The following is a 15,945-nucleotide window of genomic DNA, read 5'->3' as shown; positions in this document are numbered from 1 at the left end:
ATATAAGAAGAGGAAGGAAGAGGGAGGATATAAGAAGGTAAAGGAAGAGGAAGGATATATAAGCAGAGGAAGGAAGAGGAAGGATATAAGAAGAGGAAGGAAGAGGAAGAATATAAGAAGAGGAAGAAAGAGGAAGGATATAAGAAGAGGAAGGAAGAGGAAGAATATAAGAATTTACCACACATCCTATATCTAGAACGAGAACGGAACTGAGTAAGAAGCTATGAAAATTTCAGATCTGATATTATAATGTTATTCATTTATATCTGCATCTATGGAGGCCATTAAACTATTCTGCGGGGGGGTGTATTTTGTAAAATGTTTATTTCCAAACAAAATATCATACATTTTTTATTTATGATGTGTGTGAGCTTGTTTTCAAACCAACCCTTATCTTACCCACTATACTCTTTATACTGATAATATCGAATATTTGTAATTTAAAATTTATTCGAATATTCTATTTTTATAAAATTTCAGTTTAAAAATATTTTCTGTTTTTGATTTCTTCTCAACCTTGATCCAGGAGGAACCTTGAGATTGAAAATCTTATTTACCGGAGATAGTTTATCATTAAACCTTAAAGGGACTTTCGATTTCTATAGTTTATCATTAAACCTTAAAGGGACTTTCGATTTCTATAGTTTATCATCAAACCTTAAAGGGACTTTCGATTTCTATAGTTTATCATCAAACCTTAAAGGGACTTTCGATTTCTAAAGTGGCATATCCGATTCACAGCGTAACAATAAGGAGATGTCGTATCTCAATTAGCTAATCAACTTTACAGATATACCCCAAGTAAAACTAATCAATTTTCAGAGAAAAAAATAGGGATATATCATATATTCTTGATAACATAAGGGCTTAAAGGGTAGCATTTGAGTGGCACTCTATGAATGAAGTAAACTGGTCTGATTTAAGATGTTTCTCTTGTATTATGTATTTAGTAAAAAAAGGACTGATAAATATTACGTAATACGTATCCTCTTAACAAATCAGATTTCGCAACCGTACCATATGGATGATATTTCATAAAAGAAACATTAGATCTTTTCAAGTTTTATAAATAAACATTATATAAAATGTATAAAATTACGTTCGCTTCGTAATACCTCCCCCCCCCTCATCCTAGGACTATGTGTCGTTAACGGGAAGCGATCGTTTGTAATTGCTAATAACGATAAGGATATTCCGTGTTAACGAATAAATCTTAATTGATAAATTAACGAATGCAGTTAAAACTTTTCTTCAAGAAACTAGAACTATCATATAAATTAACAAACATGAACCGACATATTGTTATATAAATAAAACGTTCCATTTATTCTCAGCAACGTTCAACATGTATTAACTCTATACCCCCTTATCAACTGTGAGCATTGTGTATGTGCACAATGCAAAGTATAAAGAAGGGAGGGATCTGTCAAAAAATCATATTATGAAAATCAGCATAATTTACATGCATTGTATGAAGTAGCGTGATAAATTATTTTTTAGTTCAATGTTCACATAACATGTTTATGTGGTGTCAAATACTTAATTTTCCAGGTAATTAGATTCAAGTTAGGAGCAAAAATGAGGGGGATGGATAGTGTATAGAGTCGGATGTACTTCAACAAAAATCCACACTATAAAATGTTGTAATATAAAATAATCATTATACAAAAATCATATATTTTCATGAAAACTATTTTTACTTCTATCATGCGCGAAATATTTCAGTATAAAAAAAGGTTTTGGAACTTTTGAATTTCGGTTCAAATATACTCAGCTAATTCTGTTATCTCTCTGTTTAGAAGTTTAGCTAATGAGAGATAATTCAAATTCATTTGAACCGATTTGAATGTTCTCCGTCAATTTAAGCAGATTATTGAAGCAACAACTTAAATATTTTTTTTGTATTTTTCCCATCTTATGATATATTTATTAAAATAACAATTATCAAAGGTTTAACTGTATAAGAGAGAACAATTCTGTATTTGGAAAATGATTTTTAAAACAAAATGTGAAAAGTCACTCACCCCCCCTGCAACAAATAGTATCCTCCATGGCTTTATATTATTTGATTTAATTATTTTGAAGTCTTTTATTTTGCAAGCTTAAATCTAAAGGACAAATATTTCTGACCATCTGTCTGACATTTAATTCAAAAAGAGAACTAGTTCCCAGGGACTTTAATGCAACAAACACATATATTAATTAATAATAGAATCTTTAAGTATTATTTGTAATACTTATCATAGATAAATTAATTATCTAAAATATATTTAATTTAAAAAAGCAGGAGAAATTGTTATTTTTTATGGGAACTTAAAGAACTATATAAGCTTTTATGGAAACTGAAAGAACTATAAACTTTTATGGAAACTGAAAGAACTATAAGTTTTATGAACACTTGGAAAATGATTGCTAAATCACGTGAAACTAAAGTTAATTAAACGTAAGATCGAATTTAGTTTTGCTTTTAATCAGAACTCCTTTCATTGAAGTGATAATGAGAAAAATAAAAGTATCATGAATATTTTATCTGTAACTGAATTAATTGTTTTTCTCTAAGTTGTGTGTAAAATCAGAACTGGAGAAGCTACGAGTTCACAAAGTCGTACCAACAATGTCGCAATGCTGCCTAGTTTGAAGTGAAATATCTATATTTTACGGAAACTCTAAGAAATACAATTAATACATCTACTTTATAATCGATATATATTATATGTAGATGTAAATAAATGATGGAATACCGTCTATTTATCAAAATTTAAAACTTACACAATCCATCCAATTCCTATTTACATCATTTTTTATAAATCTTAATTAGAATACAGAACTTAACCTTTAAATCTTCAATTAATTGTTCTAATTCAATTATTTGTCTGCCTAATGTATGGCTGTTGAAATAAAAACTATCAATCGGACTCTTGATTCATGAAGTTAAGGTTGCTTAGCCTGGAGCAAACATGGATGCAAAACTATTTATCAAACTAGTTTACAATACATTATATGTATACTGTTATTTAAACCTTATATCTATTGTGGAATTATTTTCACTGTGCGGTGCTTTCGTGTAAAGACAAAGAAATTGAATTTTCTTATCCCTATATCTGTGCAACCTAATGTTAGAGACCTTAAAACTTTGCATAAAATTAAATTACGTCTACAGTCACTCTAACTACTATTCTGTATTTTAGATGATGAGTTGAAAATTGGAGAGAGTAGGGACGGATATCTTGATCTGGTTTCTCTAGATAATAGTTCTCGTATTCTAGATGATATCCTGGAGATTAAAGAGGTTGGGTGTGAGTGTATGGACGGATATACTGATCTGGTTTCTCTAGATAATAGTTCTCGTAGTCTAGATTATATCCTGGAGATTAAAGAGGTTGGGTGTGAGTGTATGGACGAATATCTTGATCTGGTTTCTCTAGATAATAGTTCTTGTATTCTAGATGATATCCTGGAGATTAAAGAGGATGGGTGTGAGTATATGGACGGATATCTTGATCTGGTTTCTTTAAATTATAGCTCTCAAATTCTAGATGATATCCTGGAGATTAAAGAGGTTGGGTGTGAGAGTATGGACGGATATCTTGATCTGGTTTCTCTGGATAATAGTTCTCGTATTCTAGATTATATCCTGGAGATTAAAGAGGTTGGGTGTGAGTATATGAACGGATATACTGATCTGGTTTCTCTGGATAATAGTTCTCGTATTCTAGATTATATCCTGGAGATTAAAGAGGTTGGGTGTGAGTGTATGCACGAATTTACTGATCTGGTTTCTCTGGATAATAGTTCTCGTATTCTAGATTATATCCTGGAGATTAAAGAGGATGGGTGTGAGTATATGAACGGATATCTTGATCTGGTTTCTCTGGATAATAGTTCTCGTATTCTAGATGATATCCTGGAGATTAAAGAGGTTGGGTGTGAGTGTATGGACGGATATACTGATCTGGTTTCTCTAGATAATAGTTCTTGTATTCTAGATGATATCCTGGAGATTAAAGAGGTTGGGTGTGAGTGTATGGACGGATATACTGATCTGGTTTCTCTGGATAGTAGTTCTCGTCTTTTCTATAGCTCTACCCGTATACCTGGGAGTTCATTATTTAGGTAAATATTTTTACTTTTCTCAAATATAAGGGGTGTTACAAAAAAGATGATGATTAAATTATGGCATTACGATCGCCATCAATCTTAATGCTTGACACATGTTGTAGGATATGAAGAACTTTTCAAATTATTGTTTTCTTAATTTACCAAACCGTAAAATCATTGTGAATATATACAAGAAAACTACTGAAGAAGTAACAACTTTAAAGTATAGACACCTTGTTTTTAGTTTGAAATTAGTTTTTCTATAATCTTTCCGACGGCGTGTTGTGAACTATTATTTCTTCTGAACTAAAACTTGATTAAGTTTAGAAAACAAATAATTATAAATGCCAAAAAAATATTCTTAGAAAGTTTGCAAAAGCTATTAACTATGGATACAAAAAATTAAACTTTCTGTTTAAAACAATAAAATTTTTGTTGATTTTAGCAATGCGAGGATGTCAACCCCATATAAACCTAGAGATCCAACCCGAGAGTATCAAAAGCTTTATCACACCTAAACCAGACCCGGAGCTGGACCTGGAAAACGTCCCGGAGATTGAAGAGGACCTGATGACAGGTTTACTTGTTGGTCTGTATCCTCCTGAGGTCGGAGTGAGAATGGGAAATATATCTGGGATGGTTGCTAGACTCCCGAGGACTCTGTATAGACAAGGAACCCAGTTTGTTCAGCGTGAGTTTCAGGACTACTCCGTCAAGGACGTGTCTACTCTCTGCTCCGTTAATGGGAACCAAGGGAAGGGTTTGATATCTCTAGGGTTGGCTGTGTGCAAGGAGAGTTTGAAAAGTGAAGCAGGATTGAAGCTTCAGGGTTGGTTGGATACACTAGAACCAGGAGTAGAGGATGAACTAGTAGGACTAGTGCTTCAAGGAGATCTAGAGCAAACTATTCATATTATACCAAAAATGTTCCCTGGAGCAGGTTAAACAAAATTCTGATATCTTTTCAAAAACTGTTTTTTTTATTAAAAACATTATTTTAAGTTACTTAATGCAAAACATTTGTATGTTGTCATATTTTGGGGATGCATTGATTGCATCTAGGAAATATTGTGATTTCAAAAGGTATGTCGTAACATTTTGATTTTATATTTCAGGTTTAAATGAATCTCACGTTGAGTCAATGCAGCATTTAGTTCGTCCGTTCTCCAGCTCCGAGCTCGTAGGACTCGCAGGAGCATTCCGAGCCGCAAACCTGACCGATAAAGACCTGGCAGTTCTCAACGCGGTCATGGGGGAAGCTTCACAAAGCCTCAGTGATGTTAACAGGTTTATTTTCTATTCTTTAAATCGATTTGTTTTTGTATTTTATTTTTTAAGAAAAAATTGTAACTTGGATAGTGCTGTAAATGTTTGATGGTAATCTTAAAACAAAAGTTACACTCAAACTTACTTCTGGAACAGCCGAAAAAAATATTTTTTAAGGTTGAAATTATTTTTTCTCCCCAAATAACATATATATAATAAAAGATATCTTAGATTTCTCCATGGAAAAGAAAATAGATTTAACAAAATTACTTTAAATACGTTATGCAATGATTTTCAATTGATGTCGCATATTTTTAACTTTTTGTAAAAAAAAGTGTTTTAGTTTAGAATTATTTTGCAACCCAATGTCGTAGACCGTAAATATATCAAATTATGAACTCTGGTATATCAAATACTTTAAGTTTGAAATATCAGATGTTTTTACTATAATGCAGGTTGAAAAGATATAGAAATTTAAAAGTTTAAGTTTGCGGCAAAAAAATAATTCTTGAAAATACACTTGGATTATTGTTATAAAATATTTTTCTTTAGCCATTTGTTTCTGTTTAGTGTTCTGGCAAAGATCAACCCTGCCAACCTACCTGGGATCAATGAGAACCTGGAGAAGTTAGGGATCAAGCTCAGCACGTTCATCTCCGATCCCGGAGTATTTCTTGCTTTCTTCGGAGACCCAGAGAAAAGTAAACTTCTTGTAAACCTTCAGGGTCTTTTACCAAAGTAAGTTTAGTATAAATAGCGTAGAGGAGGAACAAAGTTTTAAACATTGTAATTGTGATTTAGTAAAAAGTATTAATCAAAAGATTCTTAATTATCTAAAACTACGACAATAGTAATTTTTGTTGCTTAAAAGTTAAAATTCTTCTTTTTCTCATTCTCTTTCCACAACACTGGACATTTAGTGCTTTGAATCTCTGCTTCACATTTGTATAATAGTTTTTATGCTGTAAAGGGAAAACCTGTTTAAAAAATTAAATTAAATTTTCAAGTTTTGAATGGGTTATTGCATAACCTTAATATTTTTGCATTTCCAGGTTCCGTCCAACTGATATTGAAGCATTTCTGGTTTTCAGTAAAGAACTTGAAGTTGCGCAGGTTCTTAATAAATAAATATTTTAAAGGGAGTATTCACAACATTTGAAAACGGTTAAATATTTGGTTAGAAATCAACCTATTTGAATTATATGAACCCTTTCTTTGAAATTAAAGAGCTAGATGGAGTTGAAGTATTCACATTGGATATGGAGCTAAAGTATGTACCTTAAACCGTCATTTATTGTAGATTGATAAAGCGTTAAGGGTGGGCCGTTATACGCTCTACTGAATATATGAACATTCAAAATTAAACTTCATACTCTCATGTCATTTTTTCAATTAAAACATGTATGGCTGATTCTATAAAATTTCAATTATGTTAATAAAATGTATCTTTATATAACTACATACAATGGTCGGCGTTTATATCAATACAATAAAGACGACTTTCTATTTAAGTTTTGATTCATAACAAGCTTTTTACAAAATAATAAGTATCTAAATTAATAACAGCTGTTTATTGGCTTCTTCTTTTTGTTTGCATGTTTCCATGTTTATGTGTATCCATGCTGTTGGAAACCTTTGTTTGAAAATTGCAATCAAAAGTAGTCTTCATTGTATTGATATTCGACGACTTCTGCATATGAATATCATTTCTACGGACATGACTAATTCAATATTTGTTCATCATCTTTTTTTACATCGTGCATTTTAAAGTTGTATATTGTTGTTATTGTAGTGAGAAATTCATAAAGTGTAAAAACAACAACAAAAAAAGAAAATAATCATAATTGTGATGACTAAAAGTAAAATGAAATTTTTTAACAAAAAATGTTAAAAACAATATAAATCCCCGTAAACTAATATTAATTGCGATCTCAGGTTAAATATGGAGACCCCGAGGCCCCATCTGTGATGTCCAAATTATTCAGTATACATCTAGACGTTCTACTCGGCGCACTACCAAAGCTTAAACTCAGTGACGAGACTAGGTTTGGTTTGGAGGCGCTGATGCTTCTGATGGAAGACGACAAGTTCCAGGATTTACTGTCAGCTGCTGAGGAGGCGCAGTTGCTGGATTCAGCTGGGCAGCAGGCTTTCCTTCAGCTCTGCACAGATCAAAGGTTCTTTATCAACTGCAGAGATGTAAAGGTACAAATCAATCAAGATAAGGTATAATTTACAACAACGTCAAAAAGTAGGGCAAAAGAATTGAGCATTTTACCAAAAACCTCTGATTTTTTATTATCACAAAGACCTTAGATATTTGAATTCTGATAAATCAAATATTCTAAGTTTGAGATACCAAAGGTTTATATCACCAGGCTGCAAAGATAAAGAGATAAAACACTTCTTTAAAACCTCCTTAAAACATATTCACATCTTGACTAGTAGACCAAAAAGTACATTTTATGAGAACTGTCATTACCTATTATATCTACAGATATCTACAGATATCTACAGATACTGCTAGTGGTATCCTGTCTTGTCCCGCTTCTTGTCCCAGTATATATTATATATATTTAGGACCATTGGTCCAATGGACAGATACTCATAGGGGTATCCTTTCTTGTCCCACTTCGTGTCCCAGTATACATTATATATATTATATATGTTTAGAACCATTGTCCCAATGGACAGATACTGCTATGGGTATCCTGTCTTGTCCCACTTCTTGTCCCGGTATACATTATATATATTATATATATTTAGGACCATTGTCCCAATGGACAGATACTGCTATGGGTATCCTGTCTTGTCCCACTTCTTGTCCCTGGACTTCTCTACGCTCTCTCCACCATCATGCATCATAGGTCAGCTCAAACTAAAATTAACGAGTGTTAAAAATTGCCAAAGAGTGTTTAGTTATATTTTGGAACAGTACTGGAAAATTACAATTATACGGATTCTGAAAATAATTTTGTTGTTTAGCGAATCCACTGAAAATAGAAATTCACTTGGATTTTCTTGTTCATTAAAACCAAAACACTTTTTAAACTCGTTGAAACACCTTTTTGATAATGGACCAATTTTGTTTGGAGTATTTTTTATACACATAATTATTAGAGCTTGAACTTTTTCGGTCTTGGATTTTGTAGAATGCAACTCCTGGATTTCTATCATAAAATAGAAAAAGGAATTGAGTCTTTGTCACAAACTCTGATTTTCTAATCTCTATATCTTTGCAATCCAATTTCGTAGACGTTAGATATTTCAAACTATGAATTCTGTTAGATCAAATAGCCTAAGTTTGAAATATCAAGGGTTTCCACCATTAGGTTGCCAAGATAAAAGGATTAGAAAATTTGAGTTTGTGGCAAAAACTCAATTCCTTTCTTAGTTTAGGAGTTTTATGTCACTATTTCTCATATAAACATCTTACTGAAGCTGATCTATTCTATAATAACGATGACAGTCGATCCTTTTTGAAGGCATAAAATTCTCATCATTTATTTCAGAGGCTACATCATGCAGTGTGGGATAGGAAAACCTTTCAACATGCCGAAATATAGACTAGGTATCACAAGTCTTTTTTTTATAAATAATATTGAAAAATTATTCTTTTAAAATTTTTTTTATGTTTAACTAAAAAATGACGAAATAAAGATTTGTGTTCAGCCTGGGTTCTTCTTCTACCCTTCTACACAATCTTCATGCTACCCTGGACACTCTGTCTAGTGGTTTACAGGTGTGTAGAACAGACTTTAACATTTTTTTCATGATCTCAAATAACATTTCAAAATTAAAAACATTTTATTAGAATTTGAGAATAGAATTTTTAGAAAAATGTTTTAGAGAATAAAATAAAATTTTGTTTTTTATAAACCGGAATATTTTTAATTGATTGAGAATTTTAAAGTCGTCTTTGGCCTTTGAAATGGTATGCAGCTTTCATTAAAGGCAAGCTTTAAGTAATATTTTTTGAAACAATAATCACAAAATATCCCTAGTTCTACCATTTACAACGTGTGGTCTGCCATTTTTTTGCTTTTAAAAATACCAGAGATATTTGATTAAAAATTTTGCTCAAATTTTAAATTATTAATAAAACCAAGAAAATGTCTAATTCTGAACGAAATCATTCTTATCCTTGGTAATTTTGAAATGACAGACCATGGTTATTTTGTTATTATTGTTCCATAAACAAATATTGCTCAAATATGTTCTCGAAATTTTTACATACTTCCTGAATACTGTCATTCCATGTTTCTTTTAACCGTGTCAGGAAGGGGGTGGGGAGCGAATCGCCTTGAATTAGTTTACTATACTGAAAGCATGAATTCTGAGATATATTTTTTATCCCAACAAAAATCTTGCAAACAAACACCAAAAGTTTTCTAATTATTATTTGTTGTAAGGTAATTTTTTTGCCGTTCTTTCTGCCTTTGGTATTAGGATCGAATTAACATGAAGATGAAAATAGGAAAAAAGAAAAAATTCAGATTTTTTTCTTTAGACAAACATTTTGTCTAAGTTCATTTTTATTTTTCATTACAGTAATAATAAAATCTTTAGCGACAAGACAAACTTTTTTTTAGTTATTTACAATATTTCATTTGTTATGACTTTTTTCTATTTGATGTTTCTGAAATTTTTAAAGGTATTAATTTCTCTCAATAGAAATATCTCATTTAAATCAAAATAGGTCCAATCTGAACATTTTTATGATGGATAAAATTGTATACCCCTTCAGTTGTCGCGAACACTTCCTTTAAATTGAATATTTTAGGCAGTCCAAGGTTCTAGCTGGGCTAGCTGATGAGGCGAGGGGTGCAGGTCAACCTCTAGAACCAGACTGTACACATTTCAACAATGCTTCTAGTTTTGGGGTAAATATATTGATACAGGGGAACCTAGAACTTAAAGGTACAGTGGTCCCTAATAAGAACATGTCAATGGAAAATTGAATTATAAATGTATTGAACATTTTCAGATATAAAAGAGGGATGATCACTATTGCTCTGATATTAAGGTTTAAAGAGTACCATTGTAAATCAGATTAATAAATTAAAATTATGCGTACATCCCCTTTAATTGGATTTATAAAAAAAATCATTTTAGCTTCTTCTTGGTGCTGGGCAGGGAGTTCTTCATCTGGGAGTCCAAGCAGTTATCCTAGGGGTGGTACTCCTAGCTGGAGATATACTCCTAGGGATGGATAAGGAGTACTTCACCGCCTCAACCCTTGTCGTCACCGTGATCAGTATCGCCCTGGCCTCGCTTGTCTTGGGCGTGTCTCATCTGTCAAGCCAGGAGGCGTGTCGGCTTTCGGTGGACCTTGCAACGCCCCCTAATTCCAAGGTATACGATTACGAACTAATTTGTCTCTCTTTCTGCAGATTCTTGCAAATTTAAAGTTCAATGACGATGCAGAAAATTTTAAGATGAAAATTTACAGAAGCTAAATTGTATTTTTGCACATAAAATCGCAAATTAAATCAATGAAAGGAGTGTTATCAAAACTCTCCATGAAACAAGCAAAAGTATTAAAGAAATGATTTTGCAAGAATTGAGTTTTGTCTGAACATGACACTGCTAAAGTTCTGAAAATATTTAAAATCTTGAAAGGTTCTGAATCATAAGTATGAAGTTGAGAAATTAATCTTGAAAATTCTCGTTAATGCTTAATCTTAAGAAATTTTCAAATTTGTTAATGAAATTTTACATTACACTGCTCATAGTACTTAGTTAGATACTAAACTACAGGTTGTCCTATTAAACATGACATTTGAAAACAAATTAAAGATCGTCTTTAATTATAAAATAATTTGCTACCATTAATTAATATATAAACCTTCTTTTACAAATAGGATCATTAATATCATATTCATTAAAATTCTGAAGTCCATTTTAGATATATATAAATTCGTTCAATTTATTACAAAAAAAAATTAAATTTGAAAATTGCCCCAATGTCTATTTTAATTGATGTCGTTTTAAATCATTGGAGAAGGACACCTTTTATTTTACGTAAATATCATGAATTCCAATCAGTTTATCATTTACTGCAGTAGATTTCATTAACCCCGTCCCTGTATCTACTTTACACAATATCCGTAATTATATCAGGGCAGGGGTGTATTGTATGTTCAGCTTAGGGATGTGAACTTTTGCTTCACTTCCCTATCGCTCGTTCACCCCCTAAGAAAACCGTATTAAGAAGAAAAAAATCAAGCTTTAAATTCAATATTAACTTGCCTTACTTTCCAACAAATTTTTATCCGACAATTTCATAAAATCTTCAAGTAGGAAGAAAATAAAAACGCAGAAAGCTTTTAGAAATATTTTTTATATCATATTACACATTGTCCTGTATCTAGATCTATCTGTATCTAGATCTATCTGTTCTCCTCCCTGGTCTGGTTGGTTGTCTCCGTGGGGGTAACTGTAGCCTCTACCCTCATCCTCTCTCTCCTAGTCTACGTGGATACGGTGAGAACATTCTTGTGCATTGTTGGTACTCTAAGAAAGATAATCCATAAAGCGTTGGCAAATAAAAACATGAAAATAAGAAATAGAATCAGGAATAATAACTTTCTTGTTGTTTTAAGTCAATATTTCAAAAAAGTATTTGTTAATTTAAATTTTTAAAGCAGTAAAAAAGTTTATAGGGGCACTTATTTTTTTCTTGTCTTTTTCCCTACTAACTCGAAAACCTAAAAATGCTAAAGCCTCTTTATAGGGTTTACGTAATAATTCGTATGCTCAACTTTTTGGTATTTAGAACTTACGTATACTTACATATTTTTACGTATTTATCATACCAAGCAGTTTTTTACATGCTTAGGTTTTCCAGAAACGTATTTTTACGAAAAATTACGTATACTTTTTACCAAATAATTTTTAGATTTCTATTTCATTCTTTTGGTATTTTCTTTACTTAAAAATTATATTTTTTTTAGAGTTTATAAGTTTGATGCAAACCTAAAAATGCGTAATTTTTTGAAGTTTTTAGGTTTTATTTTACGTATTTCGAATATTCGAATGGAACTCATTTTTTTCTCATTTACTAAACTTCGTTCATTTTCTTTAAATCATATACACATTTGTTAAAACAAGAAAACGGAGAGATAAAAAGAAAACTTGAACCCCCGATGTCGTAGACTTTTTAAATTTTAAACTATGAATTCTGTTAGATTTGAAAGTTTGAATGATTAAATGTGGCAAAGATATAGGGATTAGAAAATTAAAGTTTTAGGCAAGTATTCAGTTTCTTTATTTGTTCAGCTTGGTTTCTCTGAATGGCGATGGTCTGGTGTTTGTATAATCCTCCTGCTCCCCCTGCCCTTGATCCAGTGCTTAATCTACCAGCTGTGTGTCCGGACCGGAGCTGAACACAGGTTCGCCTGGGGGATCATGGCGTCGATGATACCGGTCCGGTTCCTAGACATGGAGCGGAGAAGAGCTCGACTGTTCTTGATCCTGAGCCAGCTGGCTTGGCTTCTTACACACTCCTCCGCCTGGATACTCTACGCTATCTTCATGCACGTGACGGAGTTGAACGATGTTATCTGGAGAACCTGGATACCTGTGATCATACCAGTCCTGCTCATCCCTCCTCTTATATCCTTCCTTCACTGGTCCTCCTCCCTCTCCAACCTTTACTCCGCTACACACGCACACCAGGATATGCAGGACGGAGAGAAGAGGAGAAGATCCTTTCCTCCGAACTGGAACCATATGAGTGGGTCAGAGCTCACACCGGAAAATCTATCTCAGGTAGTGTGTCTAACTAAACATGATTTTACGTTTCATGATTTCATAAATTGGTTGATTTCAACAAGAAAAATTAATATAAACTGCAGAGGCCGAATTTAAAGAATTTGAGCCGCGGCTTAAATTTAAGCCACGGCTCAAATTTGGTTGGTTCCACTTAAAATCGTATTCATTGTTTCAAGATTTAAGCGCTCAATTGAAACCGGCTTTTGGCGGATTGAAGACGCGGCTCAAATTCATTAAATTCGGGCACTGATTAAAGTAAACTTGACTAAAAATAAGTATAATACTTAAGTTAGCTTTACCAATTATGATTTTAAATATTTTATGAAACCTAAAAAAACATATTAGAAATAATTGAAAAACAAATTCGTTAAGTTTAAAGAAAATTTTAGTCAAAACTAAATAAAACAATTTTTTAATAATGAAAAATCATTTAATTTGTGTTCTAGGCTGGTTTTTTCTACTCCTGTCGTAGATTAAAGAAAGGAGAGGCAACTTGTTTCTCCTGTGGTCGCCAGGTGTCAGAGTGGGGTTCAAGGAGCGCCCAGGAGGCTCATAGAGATCTTACAAACTCATGCCCTCTCTATACAGACGTGAAGAAGAGACATTTGTTTTACAATGAAAAGAATAAAAAGATTATAAAGAGTAAAAGATATAATCAAACATAAATGATGTCATAAATCGGAGCGAATTAAAAAGATGCTGAAAAATGTCCGTTTTGCGTAAAACCTATAACTTTTCCACAACTATTTTTTATAACATTACAAATAAATCTATCATTTTTATTTCTAAAAGTTGTTAGTTCATCGTCGAAAAATACAAACAGTCCACCTTTAGCTTATATCAAATATAGTGTAAACAAAAATATGTAACTTTCCTTTTCCTTTTATTTCTACTTTTTATATTTTTTTTTAGCTTGGTGGGAAATATTCCCACAAAATCTATTTTTTTGAGGTTTTCAAATATCCTTAAGCACTTAATTTTGTATGTTTTTGTTATATTTCATAAATAAATAATTACTTACTTACTTAATTATTATTAATAGTGTTATTATTTGTAGTAGTAGTAGTATTTTTAGTATTGCTCTTATTATCGATATGTTTATTAGGTTTTTAATATTATCATTGTTATATTTATTAAATATTTCAGGAAAACGATGAGGATGAAAAGTCGTCTTCCTGTGTACCCTCGTTTATTTTCCTGAGTATCAATCTTCTGTTTCGTCTTGGATCCATTGGTTTGTTTCTCTTCGTATTCACGGTAAAGCTTTATTAAGAACTAATTTTTCCAACTTGAATTAAAATACATAAAATAACCTTTTAAGAAAACATCTCAAAATCCTTATCTTCTAAATTTTATTATTAATCGGGATCGTGTAATGTATACACTGTTGAAAAGTTAAATATTTAAAATTGCATTTTTGAAAAAAAAAAAAAAAATTTGATTCTCTGTTGGTCTTCAGATCCAGAGCGGTTATGATAACTATAGACAGATTAAAATAAAGGATTTAATAAATTTTATACTAATTTTAAATCTGTGATGTTTTTTTTTAGCCCAAATTTGAAAACTTTAACAGACAATATATGACAATGAAGCACTATATTTTTTATTTGTTTTTTTTCTAAATATTATGTCAAAGGAAAAACTTTAAAAACATTTTCTTAATCAAATTTCTGTATATAGCCTTAAAAACTTAGATTATGTAAAAAAAGCAATGGTTTCATGAAATAATTAAAAGCTTTCAGTTTACGATTTTCCAAATGATTAGGATTCCTGGTTACTTGTTGCATCCTCCCTGCCAACCCTAGTTCTTATCCCCATCCTATTCCTGATAATCTCCTGGCTGCTGAACCCTGCCTGCTACTACGCCTGTATGACGAAGACCAAGGTGATTTGGAGTCTCGTGTCCCCCCTCCTACCTCAACCTGACTCCAACCTACAGTACATCGCTGTAAACCTGGCAGTCAACATTCTTCTCCACTTCCTGCTCTGGGCGGCCATGTTAGGAACATCACCAACGGTCGTTGAACTCTCCTGGCCTCGGCTGGGAGTAATTTGGCCGATCCTGGTCGCCCTGGCCGGGCTATCGGCCTTGTCTGTTGTACCTTACTGGTGTTTAGCACTGAAATCTAATAGTAAAAGAATACGTCCCGTTGATAAAACTGTTTATGTCGCATCTACTTCACTATAAACTTTACTCAGACATCCTTCAATGGGTTCTTTAAGTTTTTATACATTGTGTATCATAAGAAAGTACTATTATGTTTCTGCATGTCGTTTCAATTTATTAATGTTCCAGGACCGATTCAATTTAAACGCTAACCTACATGTTAGTTATTTGATCTAGATGAAATTTTTAAGACTATTTTTGTTCAATGTTCATATATTTACGTATCCGACTGTGTTCGTACGCCTCATGAACTGTTTACGGACCGCTCACGTCGAAAAGACGACACAAGATGCGTTTAATTGATTAACCGTCCCAAGAACAAATCATAAAACTTTCTAAAATTTGTATACCCTCCCGGTCCAGTCCCCACCTCACAAAAAAAACTTTACATGCATAAACATATTTTTAATCATATTTATCATTTATGCACATATTCATTAAATTCTGTGATTTTTATGTACGTAAGAAAACATATAGTTATAATGTTTTCACATTGAATTTTGTAATCAAATTTAAAAACTTAAGACAAGCGCAATTTTTTAGAAGATTGACGATGCACGACATTGTTCCTAAATTTGATGTTATCAAAGAAAAGTTCATTTCGATTATAAAAACAAAGCAAACGGTACAAAAAAAAA

General features: G+C 32.1%; 1 protein-coding gene across 2 annotated transcripts in view; it reads left to right on the top strand.

The window, feature by feature from the left end:
- The window catches only part of LOC111695261 (uncharacterized), a 22,983-nt gene extending 7,038 nt beyond the window's left edge, over window positions 1–15,945 (top strand). The window contains exons 2-18 of one of the 2 annotated variants that reach the window (XM_023464503.1): window positions 3,267–3,325; window positions 4,046–4,113; window positions 4,544–5,038; window positions 5,214–5,385; window positions 5,935–6,102; window positions 6,417–6,477; window positions 7,300–7,569; window positions 8,131–8,231; window positions 8,877–8,935; window positions 9,037–9,106; window positions 10,148–10,247; window positions 10,480–10,719; window positions 11,755–11,850; window positions 12,646–13,137; window positions 13,587–13,748; window positions 14,287–14,397; window positions 14,906–15,945. In XM_023464503.1, coding sequence (XP_023320271.1) covers window positions 3,267–3,325; window positions 4,046–4,113; window positions 4,544–5,038; window positions 5,214–5,385; window positions 5,935–6,102; window positions 6,417–6,477; window positions 7,300–7,569; window positions 8,131–8,231; window positions 8,877–8,935; window positions 9,037–9,106; window positions 10,148–10,247; window positions 10,480–10,719; window positions 11,755–11,850; window positions 12,646–13,137; window positions 13,587–13,748; window positions 14,287–14,397; window positions 14,906–15,328 — 3,147 coding nt within the window. In that variant the 3' untranslated portion in view covers window positions 15,329–15,945. Of the gene's footprint in view, window positions 1–3,266; window positions 3,326–4,045; window positions 4,114–4,543; window positions 5,039–5,213; window positions 5,386–5,934; window positions 6,103–6,416; window positions 6,478–7,299; window positions 7,570–8,130; window positions 8,232–8,876; window positions 8,936–9,024; window positions 9,107–10,147; window positions 10,248–10,479; window positions 10,720–11,754; window positions 11,851–12,645; window positions 13,138–13,586; window positions 13,749–14,286; window positions 14,398–14,905 lie in introns of both variants that reach the window. The other variant, XM_023464502.1, reaches the window with a different exon arrangement.

Source organism: Eurytemora carolleeae, unplaced genomic scaffold, assembly GCF_000591075.1.
Source record: "Eurytemora carolleeae unplaced genomic scaffold, Eaff_2.0 scaffold160, whole genome shotgun sequence".
In the NCBI taxonomy this organism is placed as follows: Eukaryota; Metazoa; Arthropoda; class Copepoda; order Calanoida; family Temoridae; genus Eurytemora; species Eurytemora carolleeae.
The sequence above is the reverse complement of the archived record's forward strand: the minus strand, read 5'-3'. Positions and strand labels throughout refer to the sequence as shown.